Source organism: Capra hircus, chromosome 11, assembly GCF_001704415.2.
Source record: "Capra hircus breed San Clemente chromosome 11, ASM170441v1, whole genome shotgun sequence".
Classification (NCBI taxonomy): Eukaryota; Metazoa; Chordata; class Mammalia; order Artiodactyla; family Bovidae; genus Capra; species Capra hircus.
Window position 1 is genome coordinate 49,999,424 of NC_030818.1, and position 13,126 is coordinate 50,012,549.

At 40.1% G+C, this 13,126-nt stretch overlaps 1 protein-coding gene across 1 annotated transcript in view; it reads right to left on the reverse strand.

The window, feature by feature from the left end:
• The window catches only part of DNAH6 (dynein axonemal heavy chain 6), a 284,536-nt gene extending 279,943 nt beyond the window's left edge, over positions 1 to 4,593 (reverse strand). Inside the window, exon 1 of the mRNA XM_018054768.1 lies at positions 4,369 to 4,593. Coding sequence (XP_017910257.1) covers positions 4,369 to 4,593 — 225 coding nt within the window. The remainder of the gene's footprint in view (positions 1 to 4,368) is intronic.

Here is a 13,126-nt window from a genome sequence, read left to right on the forward strand (position 1 = left end):
CACCAGCACCCTGGCCCCAGCTTCATACTGACAGTAGATGTGGGGCAAACACACAGAGAGGCAAGATCATGGGCTGCTTCTGGGTGGAACCATGGCTGCCTGCATGCGCCATCCACAGGTTCACTGTGACCATATGGGCCTCACTTGCTTTAACAGTCACCTCCTGTGGGGCAGGGCATCCACTTGTTGATGAAAAATTAATCAGTTGGTTAATGAAGAAATGGAAAGTTTTATTCAAGACATATTTGAGGATTACAACACAGACAGAGAACCTCAGAAAGCTCTGAGAATTCTACTTGTTAGAAGTCAAGGCACAGTTATATAAGTGTTTTTGAGACAGAGATGCACATTAGATGTACATCAAATGACATATTGGCAGTTTACATGATCCAGATACAAGTATGTCCACGGTGGGTCATGTGACCATGTATGAGATCAAGAAGGAACGTTATCATTCAAGGAGCTGTCTTGTTGATTCTGGGAGATGTTGCTTTTTATGGTTGAACAGGTATTCCTGCCTCTGAGAGGTCTAGTTGATGCACATTGCAGACACACAAAGCACTGTGCAAGGAGAGAGAAGGGCAAAGGGCAGAGAATTTTTTATGTTTCAATTCTTCTTGTCTTGCCATAAAATACAAATTTTATTTTATATACTCAAGGGCAATGGATCCTGATGAAACCCAACCTTCAGGGTTTCTACTCCCATAACTAGAGAACAGACCCCCTCCCCAACAGGGCAGTGACAGCCATGGAGAAAAAAAGAGACCTCACCCAACATCCAGCACTAGCTCTGGAGACCACAAAGTCTACCATCACAGCTACTATCAAGGGATAACAGCAAACACACTCAGGATAGATGTGGCTGGCATTCAGACCAAGCCAGCCACTACACAAAAATACAGTCTACATAGGGACACTCCTTCAAACACCAACTAGATAACTGCTTCTCCTAAATTCACAGAGACAGAGAAAGTTTAAGTGAAATGAAAAAGCAGAGGACCCATTCTCAGTTAAAAGAACAAGAGAAATTTCATGAAAGAACAAATAATGAAATAGACTTCATCACGCTATTAGACCCCAAGTTCAAAAAGAAGATAATAAAAACGCTGAAGGAATTGAGAAAGACGACTGATGGAAATGCAGATCATTGTAACAAGGAACTAGAAAGTGTAAAGAAGAACCAATCAAAATTAGACAGCTCAATTGGTGAGATAAAAACCAATCTAGAAGCAATAAATAGCAGACTGAACAACAAAGAAGAGTGAAAAAGTGATCTGGAAGACAGAATAATGGGAATCACCCAATCAGAATGGCAGACAGAAAGAAAAATGAAGGGAAAAAAGCAACACATAAGACATATGGAGTAATATAAAGCATGCCAACCTATGCATAATCTATTTGCATATACTGTCTATGCATATCAGTCTATTTGTCTTTCTTGACACCAATAGTATAATGTCTTCGTTATTGTAGTTTTATAGGAAGTGTTGAAATCAAGAGTGTTAGTTCTTTTTCAATGTTGTTTTGCTTGTTCTAAGTCCTTTGCATTTCTCTATGAATGTTAGAATCAGCTTGTCAATTTCTACCAAAAAAAAAAAAATTACATGGACTGTGATTGGAATTATGCTGAATTTATAGGTCAATTGGGGAGAATTGACATCTTAAAAATATTTCTTCTAAACCACACAGCATCATTCTTCATTTATTTAGATCTTTAATCTCTCTGTTATATTTTGTAGTAGTCATGTACCGATGTGAGCGCTGGACCATAAAGAAGGCTGAGCACTGAAGAATCGATGCTTTTGAGTTGTGGTGCTGGAGAAGACTCTTGAGAGTCCCTTGAATCAATCCTAAAGGAAATCAACCCCGAAAGTGGACAAGGATAATACCAAGAAAAGAAAACTGCAAGCCAATACTGCTGACAAACATAGATGCAGAAATCAATAAAATAGCAAACAGAATTCAGCAATACCTTAAAAGGAGCATACACTATGATCAAGTGGAATTTGTTCCCGGGAAGAAATGAATTTTGGGGTTCCAAAATTGGGGACTGGCATCTCTGAAGGCTTGTCCATTCAGTCTGGCAGGTGATAGAGCCTGGGACTCAATCAGATGACATCTCCTCTAGGATTCATTCCGATGACATCACCCAATCTAAAGGAGCCTGCGGTTTGTCTTAACTAGGTTCCCGATACTATTTTCTTTACAGTAACCATCATTAGATGACATTGCTCAGTTTATTTACTTAGGATCATTAGAATGCCAACTGGAATCTTGTCTGCCTTGTTCATTGCTGTTTCCCCAGAGCATGACTCAGAGACTGGATGACAGCAGGTATCGAGTAAATATTCAACATATATGAATTTATCACACTGATATCAAATGGAGCTTACTTTAATCATCAAAGGTTCATTATACACTTTTGCCAAGTGAAGTAAATCCATCAGAGAGCAATAAGTGTAAAAGTAGATGGGAAAGTCACATTAAAAGTCATACAAAGTTCATGGGGAAAAAGTAGTGGGGAGGCCCAGATACTCCCCACTACACATAGTACAGGCACACTGCTCTCTGGAGAAGGGAGCAGCTACAGGCAGTACCCTACCCACCTTGCAAATGGAAGTTCAAGGACAAGAGCATCTGTTACTTCGTATTTTTTGTTGATCTAAATTGCAATTGGTTGTATAGCTTTCTTTGTATTCAAGCTGTTTATTTTCTTCTTAAATATTTGAATTAATTCCTTCAGTTCAATTCAGTCGCTCAGTCGTGTCTGACTTGTTGCTACGCCATGGACTGCAGCACGCCAAGCTTCCCTGTCCATCACCAACTCCCGGAGCTTGCTCAAATTCATGTCCATAGAGTCAATGATGTCATCCAACCATCTCACCCTCTGTTGTCCCCTTCTCCTGCCTTCAATCTTTCCCAGCATCAGGGTCTTTTAAAAAGAGTCAGTTCTTCACATCAGGTGGTCAAAGTAGTGGAGTTTCAGCTTCAGCATCAGTCCTTCCAATGAATATTCAGGACTGATTTCCTTTAGGATTGACTGGTTTGATCTCCTTGCTGTTTAAGGGAGTCTCAAGAGTTTTCTGCAAAACCACACTTCAAAAGCATCAATTCTTTGGTCCTCAGCTTTCTTTACAGTTCAACTCTCACATCTATACATGACCACTGGAAAAATCATAGCTTTGACTAGACGGACCTTTATTGGCAAAGTAACGTCTCTGCTTTTTAATATGCTGTCTAGGTTGGTTATAGGTTTTCTACCAAAGAGCAAGCATCTTTTAATTTCATGGCTGTAGTCACCATCTGCAGTGATTTTTTTCCTAGGTTAATCTTTTTTTACATAAAGTAACATTAAAATAAAAGTAATGAAATCAGCACTATGGATCTTCAAGAATGTCTACCTTTTGCATGAATTCGTACTTAAATTTGAGAAGCAATGGAATAAGGGTTAATGTCCATTACATATATATATATATATATATATATATAGTTAAACATATACATATATATGCATATGTTTTTTAAAACCTCAAAAGCTGATAGGAAAGAAGCAAACAATTTTAAAGTGAAAAATGGTTATGAACAGAATCCATGAAATAAGTAAGATGCGTTCCACTGAATGAATGAAAATACACTCAGTGTCCACCACATATATACTGCCTCCCACTCTTCTTTTACACTTTTCCTTCTCTCAATTCTCCAATCTCTGACTTTCTTTTCTATGGTAACTGTCATTAACAGCAATCGGATATTTATCCTTTCTCCATGCTCAAACAATTTTACATAAATTTTACATAAGGTTTTATATAAAATACATATTTTTACATGGTTTGTTAACTTTATTAATAAGATGCAAACTACAACAACAATGTGATGTAATTTTCACCTATCAGTCTAGCAAAAATAAGAGAAGTGATAGCCTCAGTTCTGATAAAGATGTGGATTCTTAAAATTATTTTTCAGACATGTACAAAATTTTTCAGGACACTAGGCATTTGCTTGAAAATAATAAAATAATACAATTATACATATTACTCTTACTGAAGTTTCTAGTATGAAATGGTACCCGAGTACCTAAAATAGTCTTACAATCTACATGGTTAAGTATCCTTATTGCACATAATGCTAGAGAGGATTTATGTGCTACAGAACTTTTTAATCACAGCATCCCACCACCTCAAACAGTTCTTTTAGAACTCAACATTTTTAAAAATAAATAATTATGTTTACATGCTCTTAAACAAGTCCTAACTTTCAAGTTTTCATTCCTTCTTTGTTAATTAAGAGTCTAGAAATTATTGCCATTCCCCCAAAGCAACTCTGCAACTTCTAGCTAAAAGTGGCTAACATGCTGGTTTTCAACCTTACCAAAGGCTCCAGTTTTATAGGCTGCTGTCGTTTTCTCGTCCTCTCCTGAGCTTTTGTAGTGTGTTCAAATGTCAGGAATTGTGTATCACCTTGATTTTCCGTGGGTGTTACAAAACTCAGTCTTCCCTTTGCTCTTATACTATTCAGTCTTGTAAGCAAGGGGTTTTCTGATAGCTCTCCAATACTTTTCAGGTCCAACTCATTCTCTGAGAGATTAAAAGCCATCTTCCTCCCTGGAGAGGTCAGGGTCAAGAAAAGAAAAATGAAAAGTAAAGCGAAAGAATTGGGGAAGTAGGGTTAAGCAGTGGTGTTTTAAGAACCAGGCAGAGCTGCATTTGCTTATCCCCAAAGAAAACCTATCAAAGTTACCCCATTCTTCCCAAACTAAGGACTTGAATTAGAGTAATGAAAACTATGCCTAGCCTTCTAGAAGACCCACAACTTGGGTGGGGCCCAGGAATTTGCATTTATAATAACTTTTTAGGTGATGGTGTTGCTGCCTCTGATTTGGGGACCACATACCTGCATGCATGCTAAGTTGCTTCAGTCATGTCCAACTCTTTGAAACCCTATGGACTGTAGCCCTCCAGGCTCCTCTGTCTATGGGATTCTCCAGGCAAGAATCCTAGAGTGGGTTCCCATGTCCTCCTCCAGGGGATCTTCCCGACCCAAGGATCGAACCCATACATCTCTCCTGCATTAGCTGGCAGGTTCTTTACCACTGGTGCCAGCTGGGAAGCCCACTAGTCCAGATTTGGAAGGATGAATAGAAATGAAATCATAGTGAGATCCTTTCTCACACTTGAGTGTGCAAAATATTTCTGAGGATGGCAGTGGTGTTCAAAAGAAAGGTAATTCTAACACAGGCAATCTGAGATATCTAGCCTAGATACTTACAGATAAACCAAATAAAGGGGAAAAAAAAGAGTTGATGGCTAAATCATAAAATAGTGCTTTGGGGGATTTTATGAGGATGAGAATCACTTGAGAAGCTTGTGAAAAAGCAGATTCTAATTCATAAACTTTGAGTAGCAAGGCCCCAGAATACTAGAACTATCAGCCTTTTGTAATGGTCTTGTACTTTCACCAACACTCACACTCCAGTCCCGTCACATGGATGGAAATACTCTTCTTAAAAACAGTATTATCACACACAAGGTCTTAAACCAGGTGTCAGCAGGTCCAGGTTTTAGTCTAGAACAGCACTGGCCAATCAAAATACAATGCAAATCTCCTATGTAATTAAAAAAAATTTAAGTAACCATATTTAAAAACAAAAAGGAACATAAAAAGAATTTTTTACCTTTTTATTTTGTATTAGGGTATAGCCAATTAACAAACAATGTTGTGATAGTTTCAGGTGGACAGTGAAAGGACTCAGCCATACATATACATGTATTCATTCTTACCAAACTCCTCTCCCATCCAGGCTGCCATGTAACATTGAGCAGAGTTCCCTGTGTTATACAGTAGGTCCTTGGTTGTTATCCATGGTAAATATAGCAGTATGTACATGTCTTCATCCCAACTTCTCTCTCACTACCCCTTTCCCCCATGCTTCCCCCTGGCAAACATAAAGTTCCTTTTCTAAGTCTGCGAGTTAAAAATAAATTAATTTTAATAATGATTTTTATTTAATATAACTAAAATATTATCATTTCAACATATAATCAGTATAAAATTTGTTAATGTGATAGTTTTATTTTTTGTTACTACATCGTGGAATTATTTCACCTTCAGGACACATTTTAATTCAGAAGAGGCGCACCCCCCCTCCCCGTGTGGCTAGTGGCTACCATACTGAAACAGGTCCAGATCTGACCACTCAGTGAGAGATCTTGAACAAGTCTCTTGGTATCTCTATTACTCAGTTTCCAGCCCTGTAAACTGGTAGGTAGGTAGTAGGTATCATTAAAATACGACTTTCTCTGCCTCTCTGAGCCTTTCCTTCTATATTCCAAAGGTCATGCTGAGTCTCTTGCCTAGAAGTCGTAGTTCAGCCCCACAGCTCGATTCCTCAGGACTCACCAAGTCAGGCTAGAGAAGCAGACGCCTCAGAGGGTCTCCTGAGACAGAGCAAAGACAGATCTGGGAGTAGAAAGTTGTCTCTTAAGCCTAGACTGTTTCCCGTTGCCTAGCAGCCACCGGACCTCCACTGATGCTTACTGCGCCTGTGCGCGATCTGTCGCCACTGGCAACCCCTCAGCCAACTGCTGCTCAGATTCTGAGTCCGGGACTGTGCTGGGCAGTCGAGCCAATGACTGTCTCGGAATGTTTTCTTCGTCGCTGTTTGGTGGAGAGCCAGCACTAGACCTGCCGGCTCTTGAGGGCTAGGCTGGAAGGCGGTGCAACCGAAGAAGTTGGTAACGTCTGTTTGTTTCTTCGCTTGTCAGCGGCTCCCGCTCACGACCCCTCCCTCCTCCAGTAGTGTTTTCTGTTGCTCTTCAAGAGGTTTGAGACTGCCTGACATTCGCTTTAATCCAGCTTTGTCTGGTTGGAAGAATCAAGTGCTTTTGTAGACAGTTCAGGCCCCGCTCTCCGAGACAGCGACCGTCCTGCATCTACGTCCCACCCATTGACCTCTTTCCAACAGTGTCCTAAAACACTAGGAATGCGGGCTCTTCCCCTCAACCTCCACCCTGTCCTTTCTACTTATGTTCTTTTCTACCTGAAAGGTAATTTAGTGTCCTCAGCGTCAGGCATAGCAAGCCCATATTACTTGGTCTCTGCACTATGTTCACCAAAACAGACCCTGGATCTTGCATGGTCTTTGCGTGCGTGCTAAGTCATTTCAGTCGTGCCTGACTCTGAGACTCCATGAACTGTAGCCCTCCAGGCTCCTCTGTCCATGGGATTCTTCAGGCAAGAATACTGGAGTGGGTTGCCATGCGCTCCTCCAGGGGATCTTCCCCACCCAGGGACTGAACCTGTATCTCTTACCTCTCTCCTACATTAGCAGGCGGGTTTTCTACCACTAGCGGCACCTAGGAAGCCCCTATGGCTTTTAGACCCACCTATTAAGGTGGTGCAGTGGTAAAGAATCCGCTTGTCAGTGGAGAAGATTCAAAGTGAAGGGTTCGATCCCTAGATGGGGAAGATCCCCTGGAGGAGAAAATGTCAACTTGTGGCAGTATTCTTGCCTGGGAAATCTAATAGACAGATGAACCAGACGGATTCCAGTTTGTGCGGTCGCAAAAGAGTCAGACAGGACCGAGGAATTAAATACACAACAAACAAGTCTCCAATGACTGCTGGCAATGCTATATGGAAGCAGCGCCACGGATGCCCCATGCAGGTGCTTACTTCCCCATGCAGTTGCTTACTTTAGATGCCTTATCCCAGTCAGTGATCAGGTGAAGCAGTCCTTTCACCTGTCTGGGGTAAATATTCCACCAGATGACAGTCTTGGTTTTCAGCCTCCCCTCAAAAATAACATAATCACCTCTGAAAGTCATTGTTTTACTTTTTCCTTTTTGGTCCTTTTTGTTTTAACCTTGATATGTGTTTCTTGTCTTGAACGCAAAGCCGTATATGAAGTGCTCTGCATATTAAACTCACAACATGCATCTTATCAATCTTAAGATACTCAGGTATGAATTTTACAAAGTAGAAAGACATGTAACATGTCTCTGCTTACAAAGACATGTCTCTGCTTACAAAGTAGAGAGACATGTAACATTAAAGCTGGAAGGGATATAACAGACCACTCAATCCAACTGCTTCCCCCATTTCATTAAAAAGAGAGATAAGACCCAGAGAGAAAGTAAGTATTACTCCAGGTCAGGCACTTAGCCCTGGTAGAGATAAAACTAGAATACAAATCTCCTAATCCTTAATCAGGACTAGGAAACAGCAAGAGAGAAACTTCAGTTTAGAAACAATCAAAAACCTCAAATGTAGACATCATAAGGTACACACAGGTAATCAATCAGAGTGAATAAAATACAAACTAATAATGAAAAAAATTCAAAACCAACCCAATATACATCAAAGCATATTATAATAATATGTAATGTGAGACACACCTCCCAAAATAGATTACATTTTGGATGTGCAATGAATATTTTTATCTGTTCCTTTCAAAGTTTATGCAGTGGGAGACAAAAATCCATTGCTCCTCAGGTCAAGAATCCCTTTGTTAGTAGATGAAGGTGTCTGTATTCTAATGTTAGTTTATGAAGCTAAGGATTTCATTCCTAGAGCCAAGAATGGTGAGGATAGGAGACATGGACACAGTTTTATGAAGGTATTGCTATATTGAACACTACTCATCAAATCTCTCACAACTTATTTTTTTTAATGTGGCAAGATGTTATCTCCATTATCAAATACATACATACCCAGTTGCTTCTGTCATGTCTGACTCTTTGCTATCCCATGGACTGTAGCCCGCCGGGCTCCTCTGTCCATGGGATTTTCCCGACAAGAATACTGGAGTGGATTGCTATTCAGTCCTATTGAATACCTAATATATCAACACAAATGGAAGCTTTGTTTATTGCATGTTAATTGTTTCATAGTTTCTGCAATAGCAATGATTGTTCCTATTTATTGAGTGCTTATGTGCCAGGTTCAGTTCAGTTCAGTTCAGTTGCTCAGTCGTGTCCGACTCTTTGCGACCCCATGAATCGCAGCATGCCAGGCCTCCCTGTCCATCACCATCTCCCGGAGTTCACTCAGACTCACGTCCATCGAGTCCGTGATGCCATCCAGCCATCTCATCCTTGGTCATCCCCTTCTCCTCCTGCCTTCAATCCCTCCCAGCATCAGAGTCTTTTCCAATGAGTCAACTCTTCGCATCAGGTGGCCAAAGTACTGGAGCTTCAGCTTTAGCATCATTCCTTCCCAAAAAATCCCAGGGCTGATCTCCTTCAGAATGGACTGGTTGGATCTCCTTGCAGTCCAAGGGACTCTCAAGAGTCTTCTCCAACACCACAGCTCAAAAGCATCAATTCTTCGGCGCTCAGCCTTCTTCACAGTCCAACTCTCACATCCATACATGACCACAGGAAAAACCATAGCCTTGACTAGACGGACCTTTGTTGGCAAAGTAATGTCTCTGCTTTTGAATATACTATCTAGGTTGGTCATAACTTTTCTTCCAAGGAGTAAGCGTCTTAATTTCATGGCTGCAGTCACCATCTGCAGTGATTTTGGAGCCCTCCAAAATAAAGTCTGACACTGTTTCCACTGTACTATGCTATATATTTTTCATTTGTTCTCTCAAATATATCCAACAAACCTGAAATTCCCATCTCATAGCTAAAGAACTAGGCTACAAAAGATTTACAAGAACAGATTATGAAAGCAGTAATACTAAGTGAAAATGCTTAAAATTTATTGAGCACTAAGTTAAGTTTTATACGCTGGACCTTTGTAAAATGTTTTCTACTATTATACTGTTCATTGCAACAGCTCATATTGTTTTAGAGGTATTATTATACCTGTTCCACCAAAAAGGAAATTGAGGCTTAAAGAGGTTGATTTACCCAAGATCACTTGAGAAGTGGTAAATGGTAGAGCTAAGATACACATTCAGATTCATGAAATTTAAGTTAAAGTTCCAAAATATTACTCATGGAATTTTGCTACTGGAGGTATGGTAGACTATACTCTTAAAAATTCCTGAAGCAAAACTCCTGTGTATTTGGATAAACTCCCAGGCACATTATTTTAACTGTATTGCTGAACTCACAAGAATAAGAGAATCATAACAATAGAGTCCTGTTGATGGAAATGTGAATTGGTGCAACCACCATAGAATAGAAAACAGTATAGAGATTCTCAAAAATTCGAGAATACAACTACCGTGTAGTCCAGCTATTCCACTTCTGGCTATTTATGCAAAGGATACATATTTTCTAATATATTAGAAAAAATATATTTACCCCTATGTTCATCACAGCATTATTTACAATAGCCAAAACAACCTAAAGCCCATGAATAATGAAGGGATAGAGAAGATGTGGTACGTATACACAACGGAATACTACTCAGCCATAGAAAACAAAATCTTGCCATTTGAGACAATAAGTATGGATCTTGAGGGTATTATGCTAAGTGAAATAAGACAGAAAAAGAAAAAGACCATATTGTTTCACTCATTCATATATGGGATAAAAAATAATAATAATAAATGAACAAACCAAAGCAAACAAAAACATAGGTATTACAGAGAGCAGAGATGTGATTGCCAGGGAGACTGCAGGTGGTAGAGAGGAAAAAATGGGGATCAACTCTATGATGATGGGTGGAAACTAAATTTTTGATGGTGAGCACACTGTAGTGTATACAAAAGTTGAAATAATGTGTACAATGTTATATACTTGAGATTTATGTCATATACCAATGTTATGGCAAAAAAAAAAAAAAAAAGAAACCAAACTGTATACTTAAAGTGTGTGTAGCCAATTGTTTGTAAGTTACACTTTAGTAAAATTTATTCAAGAAATAATTAAATTGTATGCACAAACTTTTTAAAAGAGTAACAATTATTCCTAGAATTACACTTCAAAATCACTTGGAAGTATGAAAGTGAAAGTGTTAGTGGCTGAGTCATGTCTGACTCTTTGCTACCCCATGGACTGTAGGCCTCGCGGCTTCTCTTTCCATGGGATTCTCCAGGCAAGAATATTGGAGTGGGTAGCCATTCTCTTCTCCAGGAGACCTTCCCAACCTTGGGATCGAACCCTGGTCTCCCATCTGAGCCACTAGGGAAGCCCAAAAATCACGTGAGGCTTTTCTAAACATACAGATTTCCAGGCTCATGCCAGACCTGGTAAATAGGGATCTTTGATATTGGCGTTTAGGCAAATATAAGCTTAAAAATCTCTATATGTAAATCAAATGAACATCTCTGGCTAGGAATCACATCTACAGGTGAAAATATATGAAGATTAAAAGATGTTACATTAAATAGGTCATAAAACAGTTTGCATAACATGATTATATTTTTACAAGCAGAAATGTATGTAAACTCAGCAAACTGTATGGAAGAAAAATATAGTAGTTTATGAGATTTGTGGGTATTTTATACTCTGCTCTTCTGTATATTCAAAAATAAAAGCTGTGTACTGCTTTTGTATACAAAAAAGCAGACGGTGGCTCAGACAGGAGACCCAGGTTTGATCCCTGGGTAGAGAAGATCCCCTGGAGAAGGGAATGGTTACCCACTCCAGTGTTCTTTCTGGAAAAGTGAGTTATTTTTAAGTTAACAAAGAAAACGTATGAGCGCATAAAATAGAGGGACCATGAATTTGGTGGAGGCCAGGATGAATGGCGCAGGGACACTAATGGAAGATTTAGCCTTCAGTGCAAACAAGACACACCTTCCTCCACGTGGAGGGAAGGAAGGTGGAAGTAGATTAGATGGATTGGTAGATTTGGGCCAGATTTCCTCTTTTTCTCTGTGAAGCAGGAAGTAAGCTCAGCCGCATATAAGAATGGACGTGGGGGTGGTCAGGCTCCTTATAATTTATATGGTGGTGGTGGGATAACCCATCTTTAATCTTGACTGTTCACAGTTTAGTTTCAGGGTCTGTAAAACGGCTTAAAATTGTGTTCATGGGTAGGAGGAATTGAGAGATTGGGATTGATGTGATTGATACTGTGTATAAAATAGATAACTAATAAGAACCTACAGTATAGAACAGGGAACTCTGCTTAATGCACTGTGGTGACCTGAACAGGAAGGAAATTGAGAGAGGGGAGATAAGTGTTTGTTTAGGTGATTCACTTTGCTGCACAGTAGAAACTGACACAACGTTGTGTCGCAACTATATTACAATAAAAACTAATTTAAAAAATACCTACAAGAAATTGTAATCATGTTTTGTTCCCAGCTGTTTGACTTTCAAAGGAGTCTGTGATCAATCGCCGCTCAGAGTTGGGATCGGAACTCTGAGCCCATCGGAAGTGGTGATGGGGGTGGTGGCCATGATGGTATCATATCATATTCTGTTGCTCTATCACCACCCTGTGGTCAAATGGATGTACTGCCAAAGGTGGATTTGAAGCACAGAGTTTGAACTTCCCACGTTGCTCAGGGGTAAAGGACCCACCTGCAGGAGTTCAATTTCTAGGAGCTCTTCCGAAGATCCCTAGAGCAGGAAATGGCAACCCATCGCAACATTCTTGCCTGGGCAATCCCATGGGCAGAGAAGCCTAGTGAGCTACGGTCCACGGGGCTGCAAAGAGTCAGACAGGACTTAGCCACTAAACAGTAACAGCAACAACAAATATTTTTCCTCCACAATGTTGAAACAATGTTAATTATTCATGAATGAGAAGACCCGCCCAAGCCCAGATAATTATATTCCAATTAAAGATTTTGACAGAAGTGATCTCTGAGCCAGTGTTGAATGTTTCTGAAAGGCCAAAAACATTATGTGTATTGAGACTGACTAGGAGAGTTTTGAAACCCCCTGATGCCCAGGCCAGATGCCATGCTAATTAAACTCTCTAAGAGTGAGAGACCCAAGCATCAGGGTTTTATCCAATGACCTCTTCCCCATGTGATTCCAATGTCCAACCAAGTCCAAGGGCCTCAGCCACAAGTCCTTGCTCTTCCAGGTGTGCTCCATGAGCCAGCAGCATTGGCACTCCCCCACCCCCAGGAGCTTGTTAAATTGTGGGATCTCAGGTCCTGCCCCACATCTCCTGAATCAGTCTGTATTTTAAATAATTCTCAGGTGACTCACTGCATATCAAATTAAATTCTGTTAAAGAGATCAGAATGATTGTCCAGTAGGTCCGCTGG